Source organism: Neopelma chrysocephalum, unplaced genomic scaffold, assembly GCF_003984885.1.
Source record: "Neopelma chrysocephalum unplaced genomic scaffold, ASM398488v2 Primary Assembly neopelma1_25, whole genome shotgun sequence".
In the NCBI taxonomy this organism is placed as follows: domain Eukaryota; kingdom Metazoa; phylum Chordata; class Aves; order Passeriformes; family Pipridae; genus Neopelma; species Neopelma chrysocephalum.
In genome coordinates this window covers 43,179,993-43,193,478 of record NW_020897694.1, presented here as the reverse complement: position 1 = coordinate 43,193,478, position 13,486 = coordinate 43,179,993, and the positions used below count along the sequence as shown (strand labels likewise).

Here is a 13,486-nt window from a genome sequence, read left to right as displayed (position 1 = left end):
TCTTCCCCCTCGCCCCGGAGCAGTGAGGGAGTGCGGGGGCAGGCTCCCCTCCACCCCCTTCCCCCGCAGCACCGCCGCGCCGCCCCTCGGGCGGGACGCAGGGGTGTGGAAGGACTACCGGAGAGCACCGGAGCTGCCACCCATCCGCGAGCCGCGCCCGCGGCGAGGGGTGATCACCACTCTCCCGCTGTGCGCCGGGGCCGCGCTTCGCCCCGGCCCCTCCCCGCCCCGCCAGCCCTCAGCGGGACGGAGCCGCAGCGGCAAACCCCGCCCCCCCGCCCCGCGTGTGTCGCGGCTCGGCTGGGCTCGGCTCGGCACAGCGCTGCGCGGCACAGCTGGGCGCACCCTCGCCATTGTCTGCGCGGCGGTCCCTGCTGCGGGCACCGGCGGGCAGCGCGGCGGCTGAGGCCGCGATGCTGAAGGGCTCCGTGCCCCCCCAGAGGCGGCAGCGGGCTCCAGCCCCCGGGAGCAGCCACCCCTTCTGCTGAAGACTGAAACTTTGCGTGTCCGCCGCTCCCTCTCCTCCCCCTTCCTTTCGCCCTCCTCCATGCGCTGAGCGGCCGCGGGGCGCCCGCCCGGCCCCATGGACGCCTTCAGCGCCGCCAAGGCCAAAATGGGGGCGAAGAGCGGCGGCGAGGCGGCGGCGGCGGCGGGGGTGGCCGCGCCTCCGCCCGCCGCGCCGGCCCCCAGCCCCGCCGGTCCTGGCTCGCCTGCCGCGCTCGAGCCCGCCGCTTACAAGCTGGAGGACCTGGAGACCCTGGCCACCGTGGGTGAGTAGGGGAAGGAGTGGAACAAAGGAGCTGCTGAGGTGCCTGCTTGCGGCCGTGCCCGGCGGGAGGAGGTGCCCCAACAGCCGGCTGCCCCCTTTCCCAGCGCCTCTTTTTAGGCTTTTTTGTTTTTCCCCTGTGTGCCCCACTGCCCGGTCCGCGCCCTTCTCTGCCGCCCGCCCCCCGCCGGCCGGTGTAGGGCAGCTCGGGTGCCTGCGGTGGCTGCCGAGGTGGGCGGCCGAGGGGGACACGCCGCAGCCTCCGCGCTGATCGGGAGCCGCGCTGCCGGTCTGCGGGAGGCTCTTGGTATTGTCTGCTCCAGGTGCTGTGCCGGTGCCATCGACTCCGGGATCGCGGCTTTGATCTGCAGCACAGCGAGCCTGTAGCCGAGTTTGGCCTGTCTAAGGCGGGGGCAGCCAATGCTGAAGCGGAAAGACCTTTTGGTGTAAAACCTGGTTTATCTGGTTTAACTTCATTTACCTGCATCATGATAAAGAATTCATCATTTAAATGTAGTTGTCGGGCCAGTGAAGAGATCAAACAGGTTAACTGAATACAGCTGAGTGTATGTCAAACACCCAACACGCTGTTGCCTGGAATATTGATGGAAAGATGCTTTGCGCGTGTAGAATTTTTGGTAGAAGGTAAGGTCACATCTCACATGTACCACACCTATTGGAAACTACGTGTAGTCAGTGGCAATGTGGAGTAAATGCGTGTGTGTAATAAATTGGCATTTTAGACATCAGTGATGATGTTCGTTGTGTTCATGTATCTGTGCATTGCATTTGAATGTACATTCGTGTAGTTACAGACGTTTTTGCACCTGGTTTGAAAGCTTGTATGCTCAACCACGTGGAAGTTTTGTTCATTTTTTTCTTTATAGGACTGTGAAATTATTTTGGATAGATTTATTTCAGTAAGTGCTGTAAATCTGAACTTCCCGTAAGCTCTCTTTAGCCAAAAACGTGCGATACAAACCCTTTTTTAGTGAAGTTGATGGTTTTAATAGGTCTTGAAAAATGGAGTTGGAAAGGCCCAAGAGCGTAGTTATCAATGAAGAACATGTTATTTTCTCTTCAAATGCGTTGTTTTTTGATATATTTTTCCACTTTGAAACGTGAACGGGCATTTTATTGAGAAGTTATTTGAGATTTTTAAGAGACTTCTTGAAAGGTTTGTGATATGTTTTTTCTCCCGAAGTGGTTGATCTCTTTCGTTACATCATGACCAGTTGCTGTTGATACAACTATCATCACAGATGATTAAGACTTCAAGTGAAACACGAATTGCAGAAAAATAGTAATTTTTAAAGAAAGCATAGTAGTCATGGAAATATTCCTGAGGCCAGTGAAGAAATGTGGAAACAGTATACCTTTTTTAGAGTGTTCTTTAAGGTGTTCCTTCAAGGTTAAGGAAGGAAGCAGAAAGTTGTGATTCCACAAGGTATAAAGAGAAGCCTTAAGTGAGACTGCTTGATATGAAGAAAGAGAGAAGGGAATAAAATGTGAAAGGAGCAATAGCTGCCTGTCAGGACTCTGACAGAATGCTTAGTCTCCCTTTTCTGTCTTCTCCAGCTTCATTGTTTTTTTCTTTTCTTTTCTCAAATAGCTCTGTCTGAAAAGATGGCCATTCTTTGCATCTCTTTTGAACTGTGACATTGGTTGTTTTGCAGGGAGAAGGAAGACAAAATGCAAAACTGGAAGGGTATAAAAATGTGCACAAATAAATACGTAAGGCCTCACCTTGTCAAAGAAACTGATCTGTGTTACTGTAAGTTGGTTTAAAAATGAATTTATGACATGCCTGTGCGTCTCAGTAGAAGGCTGTGACAGGGACAGGATCTCACTCCTGACCAGGAAGCAATATTGCAGCCTCAAAGTGATACTGAAACTGAACACATTTGTACCTGCCTCTGAGTGGCTGAGTTTATAAGAGGTGCAGTGCCCTACCAATGTCTCTGTAGTGCATCTGAGATCTGAGGTTGGGCTGCTCCATGTGCACTTACTAACATGCTACATTGCATTCCTGAGTTAAATGGGCTGCAAGTTAAATCAGTGCAAAATAGTGCAGGGTAACATGTAGATGTGTAGTTTACCTTGAAAACCTCTTTTTTGCTTGGTTTATACCTTTTTGAATTTAGTTAAGTACACTGTAGGTTTATATCACAGGTACTGAAAGAGTATATCTACAATTCTTTTTAGCAGTGGTTTAAGTCAATATTACCCTGTCTTCCATTTTGATCTCCCTACACAAATAGATGAGATTAATGTCATCAGTTTCACTAAAGCGATTTAGAGTCGTCTGCAGTTTGACTGCTCTGATAAGAAAAATCATTTTCTTTCTGCTGATGTTCTCGAAAGCTGTGTGCTCTGAGATATTTGTGGAGGGGAGGAGGAGTACTCAGAAATTACATAACAGGAAGTTCTGATATCTTCTTTGCTAGAATCATTGTTGCTTATAGATATACCCAGGCTTAGAAATAGTTAGGGCCTTGGAAACAGTCAACTTGAGAAAGAGTCGAAATAAGACAGTGAGCTCCATGCTCTTACAGCTGTTTATGAGTAGTATTTAAGGTAAAAAAATTATGTTGGTGTCTGTGAGATTATGATCATCCATGACTTTAGGCATCTTCTCTTGGAGGACAGAATAAAGGCCATGTAAAAAAAAAAAGTTGAATGCAATATCTGCTTTGAATATAGTAACTACTGTTTTAAGTATCCTTCATAGTCTAAGAGGATTAAATTCTCTCTGTTAACCCGACCACCATAATGCAGGCTGAATTGCATGTGTTCTCTGTGATTTCTGCTGGGACACTGTGCCTGGTTTAGCAAAGAACTTGCTATGAAGGAAGGAAGAGCAAAAGGGAAGTACAGTTTAGCATAATGATTCAGAGGACATTTATCTCCCTCAGACATCCCAGAACTCAACCTTTGGTTTGGTGTTTGTGGGCCCTTTGTTAAAAGGCAGAGTCTAGAGTACAGGTATGCTTTGGGGGGAAGTGCTCTAATATTTAGTTGATAAAGTGAAGTTATGCATTTGGGGAGGGTGTAGGACTGGGATGCATGGTGGTTTCTGGCACTAGTGGAAGTTGAACAAGAAAAATATTTCTTTAAGGATACTATCTGAGGGGTTGAAGATGTGTTTTTGAACCTTTGAATTGTATGGAGTTTTTAACTAGTCTTATATGAAAGGTGAACACTCCTGCTCTGGAGCTATTGGAGGTGCCTGGTTATCCCCATCTTGTTTTGAATTAATTTTCCTTTCAAAGGAGATTGAAATACAGATGTTTGCTCAGCACACTCAGAAACTGTTGCTCAGGCCAGACTGAAATACTGTGTGCATCTCAGTGAATTTACATGCTCAGCTGTGCCATGATTGATTTAGTTCTGTGCTGCACAGAAACAAAAATTAATATGCCATGACCACCATGTTCATTGAAATTTAACTGCTGAAAGTTCATGGACCACTTCTGCTTACCTGAACTAATTTCAAACTTCTTGTAGGTCTGGTCAGTGGAAGAGGGAGACTATGAACAGTAGTGGCATAATTTCTGAATCATGCTTGGTTTTAATGAGCATTTAACATGAGCAACCTTCCTATTCCAGTAGCCAGAACACCTGACACGTATCCTGAAATGGAGATATTAAATTTTTAATTATACCACAATGAAAAAGTAATTCAGGTAAACCAGAATAAGTAGTACAGGAAAACCAGAAGGTACTTCTTCACTTTTGTGTAGGTGAAGTTGGCAGAAGGAATGTTATGTTCCCAATTGAAATGTGTGGTAATAGGAAAGGGAGAAAGAAGAGAACACCAGGAGGAGAAAGATGACAAACTTATTCTTGCCCTCTGTTCTGTGAGATCTGTTTCTTGCCCATTTTTCAAAGTGCAGTGAATTCCATAGTAGTCTTTATAAATGTAAATTTGGTTTTGTAAATCTACTCAATTGATTGAAATATTTTAATAACAGTATTTTCATGCAAAAAGGTTCCTTTAAACTACTGTTCCCATGACGTGCTTTACACTAAACAAATGCAGAATAAAAAGTTGGGCAAACCAGTATTTTCTTTTTTATGAGCATGGGAAAATTTAAAAAAGTTCATGGGAAAGATGAAGTGCAGCGTATTTTCAAATACTTAATTTCTCTATGTTCACACACAAAAGTTGCTAGTCAAATAAATTTCGAATGGCATTGTGTCAGCAGGACAGTAGGTACAGAACTGTAGTCTAAAGCAGTAGGAATTGACTCCTGGATAGGACACTGCAGTACTATTTTCCCAGCGTATTGTTTAGGTAAGAAATTCTGCTACAGAGTAGCCAGTTCTTTACACCAAAGAATGCTGGTGGCTTTTTTCTCCAGGGGAATTTTAGATGACAGTTCTCAAATTACTTCAGTTTCTTACCAAGTGTTATTTTTTGTTTCGCTATCAAGATCCTCCCCTTTTTTAAAATATTCTAAGGGATGTGTGAGCATTTTTTTCCTTTTTTGTCACCTTTTCTTGATACTAAAATGATAAATAATAATCCATGATTTTACTTGGCAGTGTTTTTAAATAACCACAAGTTTTGAAAGAAAACATGGTCTGAATGTTGTGACTGTAATGGTGACCTGAATTCACCATTACGTTTGTACATCTTTGAGGCTTTAGTCATAAAGCTAAATGACTTGGACTTTGTTTTCAGTCTCTGTATTTCTTACTTCATTTTTCACTCCCACAAAATGATACTTGTCCCAAAATAAATTCTTATTATTGTTATAGCTGGTGTTCTAGAGAGAAAATGACCAGGTGTGACTCATCTTTCTTCTCTTGCTTTTCCTGTTATCCACTGCTGAGGTGAATTTCAGTAGCATAATGTTTATTGTGGATTAGGCAGCAACAGGTTCTTTCCCATAAGGTTCTTTTTCTCACTAGGCTAGAAAAAATGGATTGAAACAAGTATTTTATCTTTCAGAGAGGTTCAGGAAAGTGAGAGTGTATTGAAGAAGTCTGAACACGTGAAAATTGAAAGTTCACATTTCTACTTTTCTGTCTTCAGTGTTTAAAATCAGTCTTGAGGTAAATGGTCAGTGTTTGCCTGTCACCTGTTTCTTTTGTCTGAGTCTAATTTAGATATTTAACTGATTGCAGAAAGAAATTCATTATTCTTTGTCTGATGTTGTGAATTTAACACAGAATTATAGAGTTAGATGTTATAGAGTAGGCTTTGACACCCACGTATGCTTCTGGAGATAAGTAATTTGTTAAGTCCTATAAATAGCCCAGAGATGCCCAGAAGTGCCTTTTGCAATGCAAATAATCAAATAATCTGGAACCCAACTAGTGCTAACATTCCAGGAATAAGAAGCGTGCAAAACTCTTCCACAAAATGAAAAGCACCTAAGACCATACCTTTCTTTCCTCTGCCAAGTTTATGCTTAAATAAAAGTAGTGTTCCAGGTGAAAATACTTTTGAAAAATTTCTCTGTCAAGTGTTGTGTGTCAGCCCAAACTGAAGAAGATATGAAACCTGAAGAGAAATACCAATTTGAACTAATTTTTTTTTCTTTCAAAGGGAAGAAGTAGGAACTTAAAGTACTGGTGGTTGAGAACATGAAGGCTCTTAGGGCTTGACTCACCTTTTTCTATATTTAGGTTCCTGAGTTTGCGTGTCTGGACTGTTTGTAGTGGACAGGGAGAACAGCCTTTTGGAGATGGATACCTTCATATTTTGGCTTTTATATCCCAAAAACTTAAGGAGGCAAATTCCTACCTAAAGTGTGTTTAATCCTAGTTTGGTCCACTTTTAAGGATGATATGCAGTATAATTAGAAAAAAGACAAATGTGGTGGAATTTGTGTGCCACTTTTGTTTGTTATGAGCGGCATAGATATGTATACAGTGATGAAAAGTGAATTTTTGTGAAGTAAAAGATGGGAACAACATTCTTTGTGAAGCTTGTTTACCTTGTTAGGTACACAGTTCGAACTTCACATTAGAACAGTGGTTCAGTTTTCTATATGAAATACATTTTTTTTTTATCCTTGTTTTAAATACTGAAGATGGATAAGTGATGGTGATCTGTAGGATTTGGTAGTGCAAACTTTCCACTTGGCTGCCCTTTTTCTTCTGCCCACTTTGTTTGCTCCCATCCCAGTTTGGACTAGCTGGTCTGTTAATTGATTGGCAGTAACTTTTTGTAAATGTGTTGTCATTTTTCTCCAGGGAATCAATTGGTCTGCTTTGATACATTTCATATCAGACAAATAGCTAGTGTGTGTGTTATTTATTTGTGCATAACTGAAGCACATTAAATACAATGAGGGAAGTATCCTTTCTGTGTGACTAAACTGTATGGTGTGCCACCAGTGGTAGGGGAATGTTAGACTTGTCCGTTGAGTTGATCTGGTAGTGGAACCATTCCTGCAGTATCTGATTTTCTAGTCTTGTGCCTTTCATTTGTTTGGGGACTGTTTATTTACTACCAAAGTAAAAGTAGTTTGGTTATATAGTTCTAATTTGCAGTGTATTTCATAGCCCTTATACCAACAAGCTGTGGTGTCTAAAATAGACTAATTTTTATGTGAAATCTTTTCTTCTGTTTCTTTTCTGGATATTCAGTTTGAATATCACCTTCAGCTTTCCCTATTGCATTTTACATTTTATATGTAAATATGCATATACATTTAAATTTATACAAACTCATAAACCCTAAGTTTTACTGTTCCACAGCTTGATGTAGGAAGAGTGAGAATATGCAAGTCTTCTGCTCATTTTCTGCCAACATATATGGACTTCTTTATGGATATCACACTTATCAGACCTTTGTTCATATAGTACCTACAGCATGCAGCAATTTTTTTTTTTTAAGTTTTTAAGCCAGGATTTTTTTGCTTCCTTAAAGGATTGGTTCTGAGCTAATTTTTCATGAAAGATCATGTACCTAGTATTTGTTACTTTGATTGTAATATGCAATTTGCATATTCAGGTGTAATGATTTATATTTTGTATTTATTGGAGTACTTGAGAAAAGGAACTCAAGGCAGAAGAGCTATATAGTATAAACTGTTATTAGAAGTTGTACCCTTGGACATGCATTATTTTTTGTGTGTGCACTTGGCATTGTCTTACGCATGTTTGTAAAAAGCACTAAAGCTATGAAAGCAGTACATTATTTTGCCTGGAAAGTGGGATTTTAGAACCGCTGACATTGTCTACTGCAAGAGGAAAGCATATGAAGGTGCCAAGGCTTGAGATATTTTTTTTGTTTGTTTTTGGTTGGTTTTCTTGTTAGTTTCTTCTTTACATGATTCTTACAAAGGAGGTAATGATTTGTTACCAAAATCACATAAAATGACCATTTCAGGTGTCCACTATGCAGGGGTTTTTTTATGAGTTTTGGTATGGTTCTTTGCTAAAATGCAATTTCTTACACAGTGTCCCAGGCATTTGCATAAGTGTTGTTCTGTTTGTGTTGGGGAATATGTGCAATCTGAAATATTTACAGTAATGGCACTGCCATTATTGTTGAAGGTGCAGAATGCTCTTGGATGGAAATGTCTAGTTAGTACTGCTTTTTATGCCTCTCAGGTATTACTCCAGTCAGTAAATTAAATGCTCTAAAGTGATTTCAGTAGATGTTCGGAGAGCTATCCCTCCACAGTCTCTTCAAAAACAGGCTAAACTGGGTGTAAGATTTTTACTTTGCTGCTCTACTCATGAGGGTGCACTGTAATAGCTGTATGGATGGCGAGTATAAAAATTAAGAAGCTGATGGTTGACTGTGTTCATAGTAAACTTCTGGGTGCTATAATAGCAGACTCCTCTAAGCAGACTCCTCTAAGCATCTGCCCCCAAACTGATGACAGACTTCCAGCATCAGACCTCTTCCCCCCCCTCCAGCTTGGCACTTGCTTCCTACAGCTCTTGGGTGCAGGAGATGATAGCTTGTACAGTTTTAATTTGCATGGCCTGTCAAAAATAACTTCAGAGTATGCATTGTAAATTTCAGTTTGTTTTCAGGAAGATTAGTGGGTAACTCCTTGTCTGTCTCTGGAGAACAAACAATGAGGACAGCTGCTGGTCAGTCTGTTTCTAAATTGGGATTCCTGTTCCCTATTTCATTAAAATGTTTCACATTGCCTGTTTGTGTGTTGAATTTGTGTTCTGAGGCCACTAAACTCTCCCTGACTTTTGTGACTTTCAGAGGCCTATAAAAACTTTGATAGTATGTCTTTATGTAAGCCACCCAGTTGTCACACTCAAAAGTGGTGAATTTGGAATTTATGCTGAATCAGCAACATTGTTCTTCCTCCTTTTTTAGTGACGACATAGTTCAATTGATTTAAAATAAATTTATATTAGCAACAGTATGTGTAGAAATCGCTCATGCATTAATATATTTGGAAATAATGTAATTTGGGTTATAATAAATTTAAGAACCTTTCTAAAATTTTCCCAGTATTGCACCTTAATTCAAAATATTCTGTTTGAAAGCTTTCTGCATCTCTTCTAGTATTTTTACAGTGAGTAGCAGTGTTTCCTTGGATCTGTTAATGGAAAATTGTTCATGATTAAAATTGGTTTTGATACTTTTTTTTTTCTGCTGCAAATGGCAGCTGGGAAGAAGCTGTGAGAAAGACAGTGTGTCCTACAAGACAGAACCATTAGAAGGAAAACAAAAGTAACTGAGAAGAGAATTGGAAAGAATCTGAAAAAAAGAAGTAACATCAAAGTTAATGCAAAATATTTCCAAAGACAGGAAAATATATTTCTTCTGGGGTAAAAAAAAAGGTGGATTTTTAATTTTTTTTTAATTTCAGTTTTATACATTTCATCCTTCATCATTTGAAAAGTAGATACAAATTGGGACACATCTGTTCCTGATGCAGTAAAGCCTATGACAGCTATCCAGTTTTAGAATAATTAAAATAAACGATATTCTGTAAACTGTTTTTCAACTGTCTTCAGGGCAGAAGTATGCCTTTTGTCTTTGCTACTGAAAACTTCACATGCTTCACCTCCTGTAAAAGTGTTAATGGATGATAAACTGTTAACCAGCAGATACCAGTAGCTTTCAGTTACAACTGACTTGAGTTAGATATGAACCGATGAACCAGCCAAGATAGATTTTTTTTTTTATTTATTTCTGATCCTCACATCTGTCCCTGCATTCTAATTTTAGCATCTTTGAGCTTGTGTAGTTTCTTTAAGCGTAAATCCTGAATTATTTTGAAATGTTTGTTCTTTAAATTGAATGTAATTTAAAATTATGTTTCTGTTGATCTGTGTGCTGTGTCAGCTGTAATAGCAAGTGACCCTTAGCAATGATGTTTCAGTTTTGGAGAAAGAAAGTCTGCAAAAGGCATGTCAAATACTCTCAGCATGTGAACTATAGCTCATGAATTCAGTTAGCTGTAGTTTAATCTATCCCATCAAAGTAGTGTTGGATTTGCTGTTCGTTACTCCCTTTACTGCAGACTGTGATCCTGTTTTTAAATATATCAGTCTAGGTTCAGATAATTCAGAGATTGTATGGCATGAGAGAATTGAAGGGAGTAGAAGTGAGAAGCAACTATGACAGCAAACAACAAAATAAATCAACGTGAGTTTGGGTAAATGAGTGCACACGTATACATGTATACTCATCTATCTACTTATATAGATATGTTATCTATATATAGATACATATATGTTGCTAAGAAAGTTGATGTGTGATGAAGACATACATAGGATAGAGTGAAATAACAAAATCTAGAAGAAAATGTTGATTCTGATGAAAAAAGAGAACTTGGTTTTATTTTGAAGTTTTGAGTATGTATAGAATCATAGAATGCTTTTTGTCAAAAGTGACCTTAAAGACCATCTAGTTCCACCTCTCTGCCGAGGGCAGGGGCACTAGACCAGGTTGCTCAAAGCCCCAACCAACCTGGCGTTGAATACTTCCAGGGACTGGGCATCCACAACTTCTCTGAGCAATCTAACCTAGCATCTAACCTAAACCTCTTTCAGTTTGAGGGCGTTCCCCCTTGTCTGTCACTATCTGCCCATGTCTGAAGTAGGTTTTTTCTGTGAAGTCTGCTTGGAGCCTTGCCTTCTCCAGGTTGAGCAACCCCTGCTCTCTCAACCTGTCTTCATATGAAAGGTGTTCTAGGCCTCTGAACTTTTTGTCCTTCCTTTGGACCCATTTTAACAGTTCCACATCTTTTTTATGCTGAAGACCCCATTGCTGGATGCAGCACTCCAGGTGGGACCTCACCAGAGCACAGGTGATGCAATCCAGGTGGGGTCTCACCTGCCTTGACCTGCTGGCTTTTGATGCAGCTCAGGATGTGATTGACCTTCTGGGCTGCAAGCATGCATTTATGGGTCATGTCCAGCTTTTTCATCCATGAAAATCCCCAAGAACTGGTGACTAGCTAACTGCTTTCAGTGACTGGAAAGTGAGAATACTGTGGGCATAAAAAAGGCTCTGTGTGGCTGACTAGATTGTAACTGTAATTGTGATATGATGGGTTGAAGATTTTGTTTCTATTAGTAAGGTTTATGTGCTAGTCTTCACTATTATTACCACTATATAATATACTTGATACTCTTTATGACCATACAGAGCATTATGAGTTAAGAACTGAGAAATGGCCTGTGGAACAGAGCAATCAGTAAACGCTTAATGCTGATAGTTGATTTCTATCAGTATTCTAAATACGCTATATGTAAAAGTTAAACTACTGTGTTTAGAGTAGAAGTTTGTGAGAAAGGGTGTGATAAGGGTAACACTAATTATAGACTAATCAGCTTTAGATCTGTAAATTCTGATCTCCTGATGCTTTCAACTGTCACAGGTAACTGATAGGAGTTTTGGGGAGTTTTGTGTTGTTTTATGTTTAAAGCTTTGTTTTCTATTTGAGATGTTCCTTAAATTGTCCAGGCCAGTGAGAATGGACTCCATGTGTATTGAGTCAGTGCACTGTCCAAACAGTTGTGCTGAAATGCACCTTTTAACATCTCAATTGACTTCTCTTATGTACACATCTTAAGTGATTTGCCACTGTGCTACCCCGTGCTTAGTCACCATCAGGTTAATGTGTGAATCCAATTAATTGTTGGTGTGAGATTCTCCATTTTGAGGGGAGTCTTGAACACTGGGTCATTAGTAAGGATGAGATTTTTGTCAGCCCAAACTCAATACATGTGAAGAGTTACACGGTCCTCTCTCAGTGCATTTAAAAACTGAACAAATTTTTTTTGACGTAAGAAAGATTGTCAGATGTTACAGCAAGTTCTCAGGTCTTGTAGAAAGATTTGTGTAGGGTACATGCTCACGTATGTGCCTACTGTTTTCCTCCTTCATGATTGATATGATATTGTTCAAATCCTACAGCATGAGGATGAGGTGATGTTTTATTTTATTTTATTGAAACCAGTCCTTGAATTGATAGATAATATTTAAGAAAGAACTACATATAAACAATTTAGAAATAATAGATTTGAACACAAGTGCCATCAGAAATGGCATTGGAGATCTGTATTTTGAAAGATTATATGCAATTTAAAGTCACATATACTGTGCCTTTAATGGAAGGGACTTAGTGTTCTGCAGTACAGGTTTTGATTTTCTTAAGTTTAGGCCTTCTCACGCTACAGATACTGTTTAATATTGGATAAGTTGGCCATTCCAAAATAACTAGCTATCAAATAGCATAAAATGAGTGTGAAATCAGCTACCTGCATTTTGTCATGAATAGTCCAAGAAGTAACAAGCTTAGCTCTTCTATGGTGTTTAGCTTGGAAATTTAGAGTGAACTCTCTGCAGCTTGCTAAGCTTTCCTTGGTCTGTGTGTGATTGGACATATGTACTGCACGATATTTTACTTCCTGTATCATTGGTATTGAATTTTGAACCTTATCCTTCTCTTTTCTCTTCATGTGACTATATGGAGGATTGTCGGTTTCAGATTGTGACTCATGAATAATTTCAGATCTGGTAAATTCTTTATTATACGTATATATTTATTCTTTAAATATATTTGTTCAGGAGCAGCTACTAGTTATTTGAAATGAGATTTATTTCTATAATCTTGTATGTCAATCTTGCTTTTGCATGGGAAAAGAAGTATTGTGTAGGGAGTTCACCTACATCCTTGCCTGTTTGTGACATTGCATCTTTCCGTCTATGTTTTCAGATGTATGAAATTTGCAAACTATGTTTAATACAAATTTTGTTAAAAAAATTGGACCTCAGATGACTTTATGCTTAAGGAAAAAAAAAAGATTGTGTTGAGACAATGTCTACCACAGAAATACCATCAAGTATCCGTCAAAAAGTCTATCCTTACTGTTGCAAAATTAATGACATTGTTATGATAGATACCGTAGCCTCTGAAACTTACTGTAGCATTCACTGTAGTGATCTGTTCACCTCTTGATTTCTGTTTTCCTCATTTAGTTTCCTGAGAGTCACTTTGAAAATCAGAGTTGTTTCATGAAAGTTTGGGTGTGGTTTTTCATAAATTCTCAAATGTTCTTGTCTTGGTTCATTTTTGTTCATTTAAATAATGTCAATTATGTACAACATTCTATTTAAAGTCTTATTTGTTGACTTGGATGGGTTTCTTGGGCATGATACTCAGAGGTATAATAGTGGAGAAAGAGATTGGAACCCAGTTTTGAGATGGGAGGGAAAGTGTGTGCATAAAAACTGAGAAGGGCAGTTGAAACTGTTGGAAAATTGGTAGAGTG

At 39.8% G+C, this 13,486-nt stretch overlaps 1 protein-coding gene across 1 annotated transcript in view; it reads left to right on the top strand.

Annotated features, from left to right (window-relative positions):
* The first annotated feature begins 361 nt into the window (after nt 1-361).
* The window catches only part of PRKX (protein kinase X-linked), a 54,528-nt gene continuing 41,403 nt past the window's right edge, over nt 362-13,486 (top strand). Inside the window, exon 1 of the mRNA XM_027675116.1 lies at nt 362-770. Coding sequence (XP_027530917.1) covers nt 584-770 — 187 coding nt within the window. The 5' untranslated portion in view covers nt 362-583. The remainder of the gene's footprint in view (nt 771-13,486) is intronic.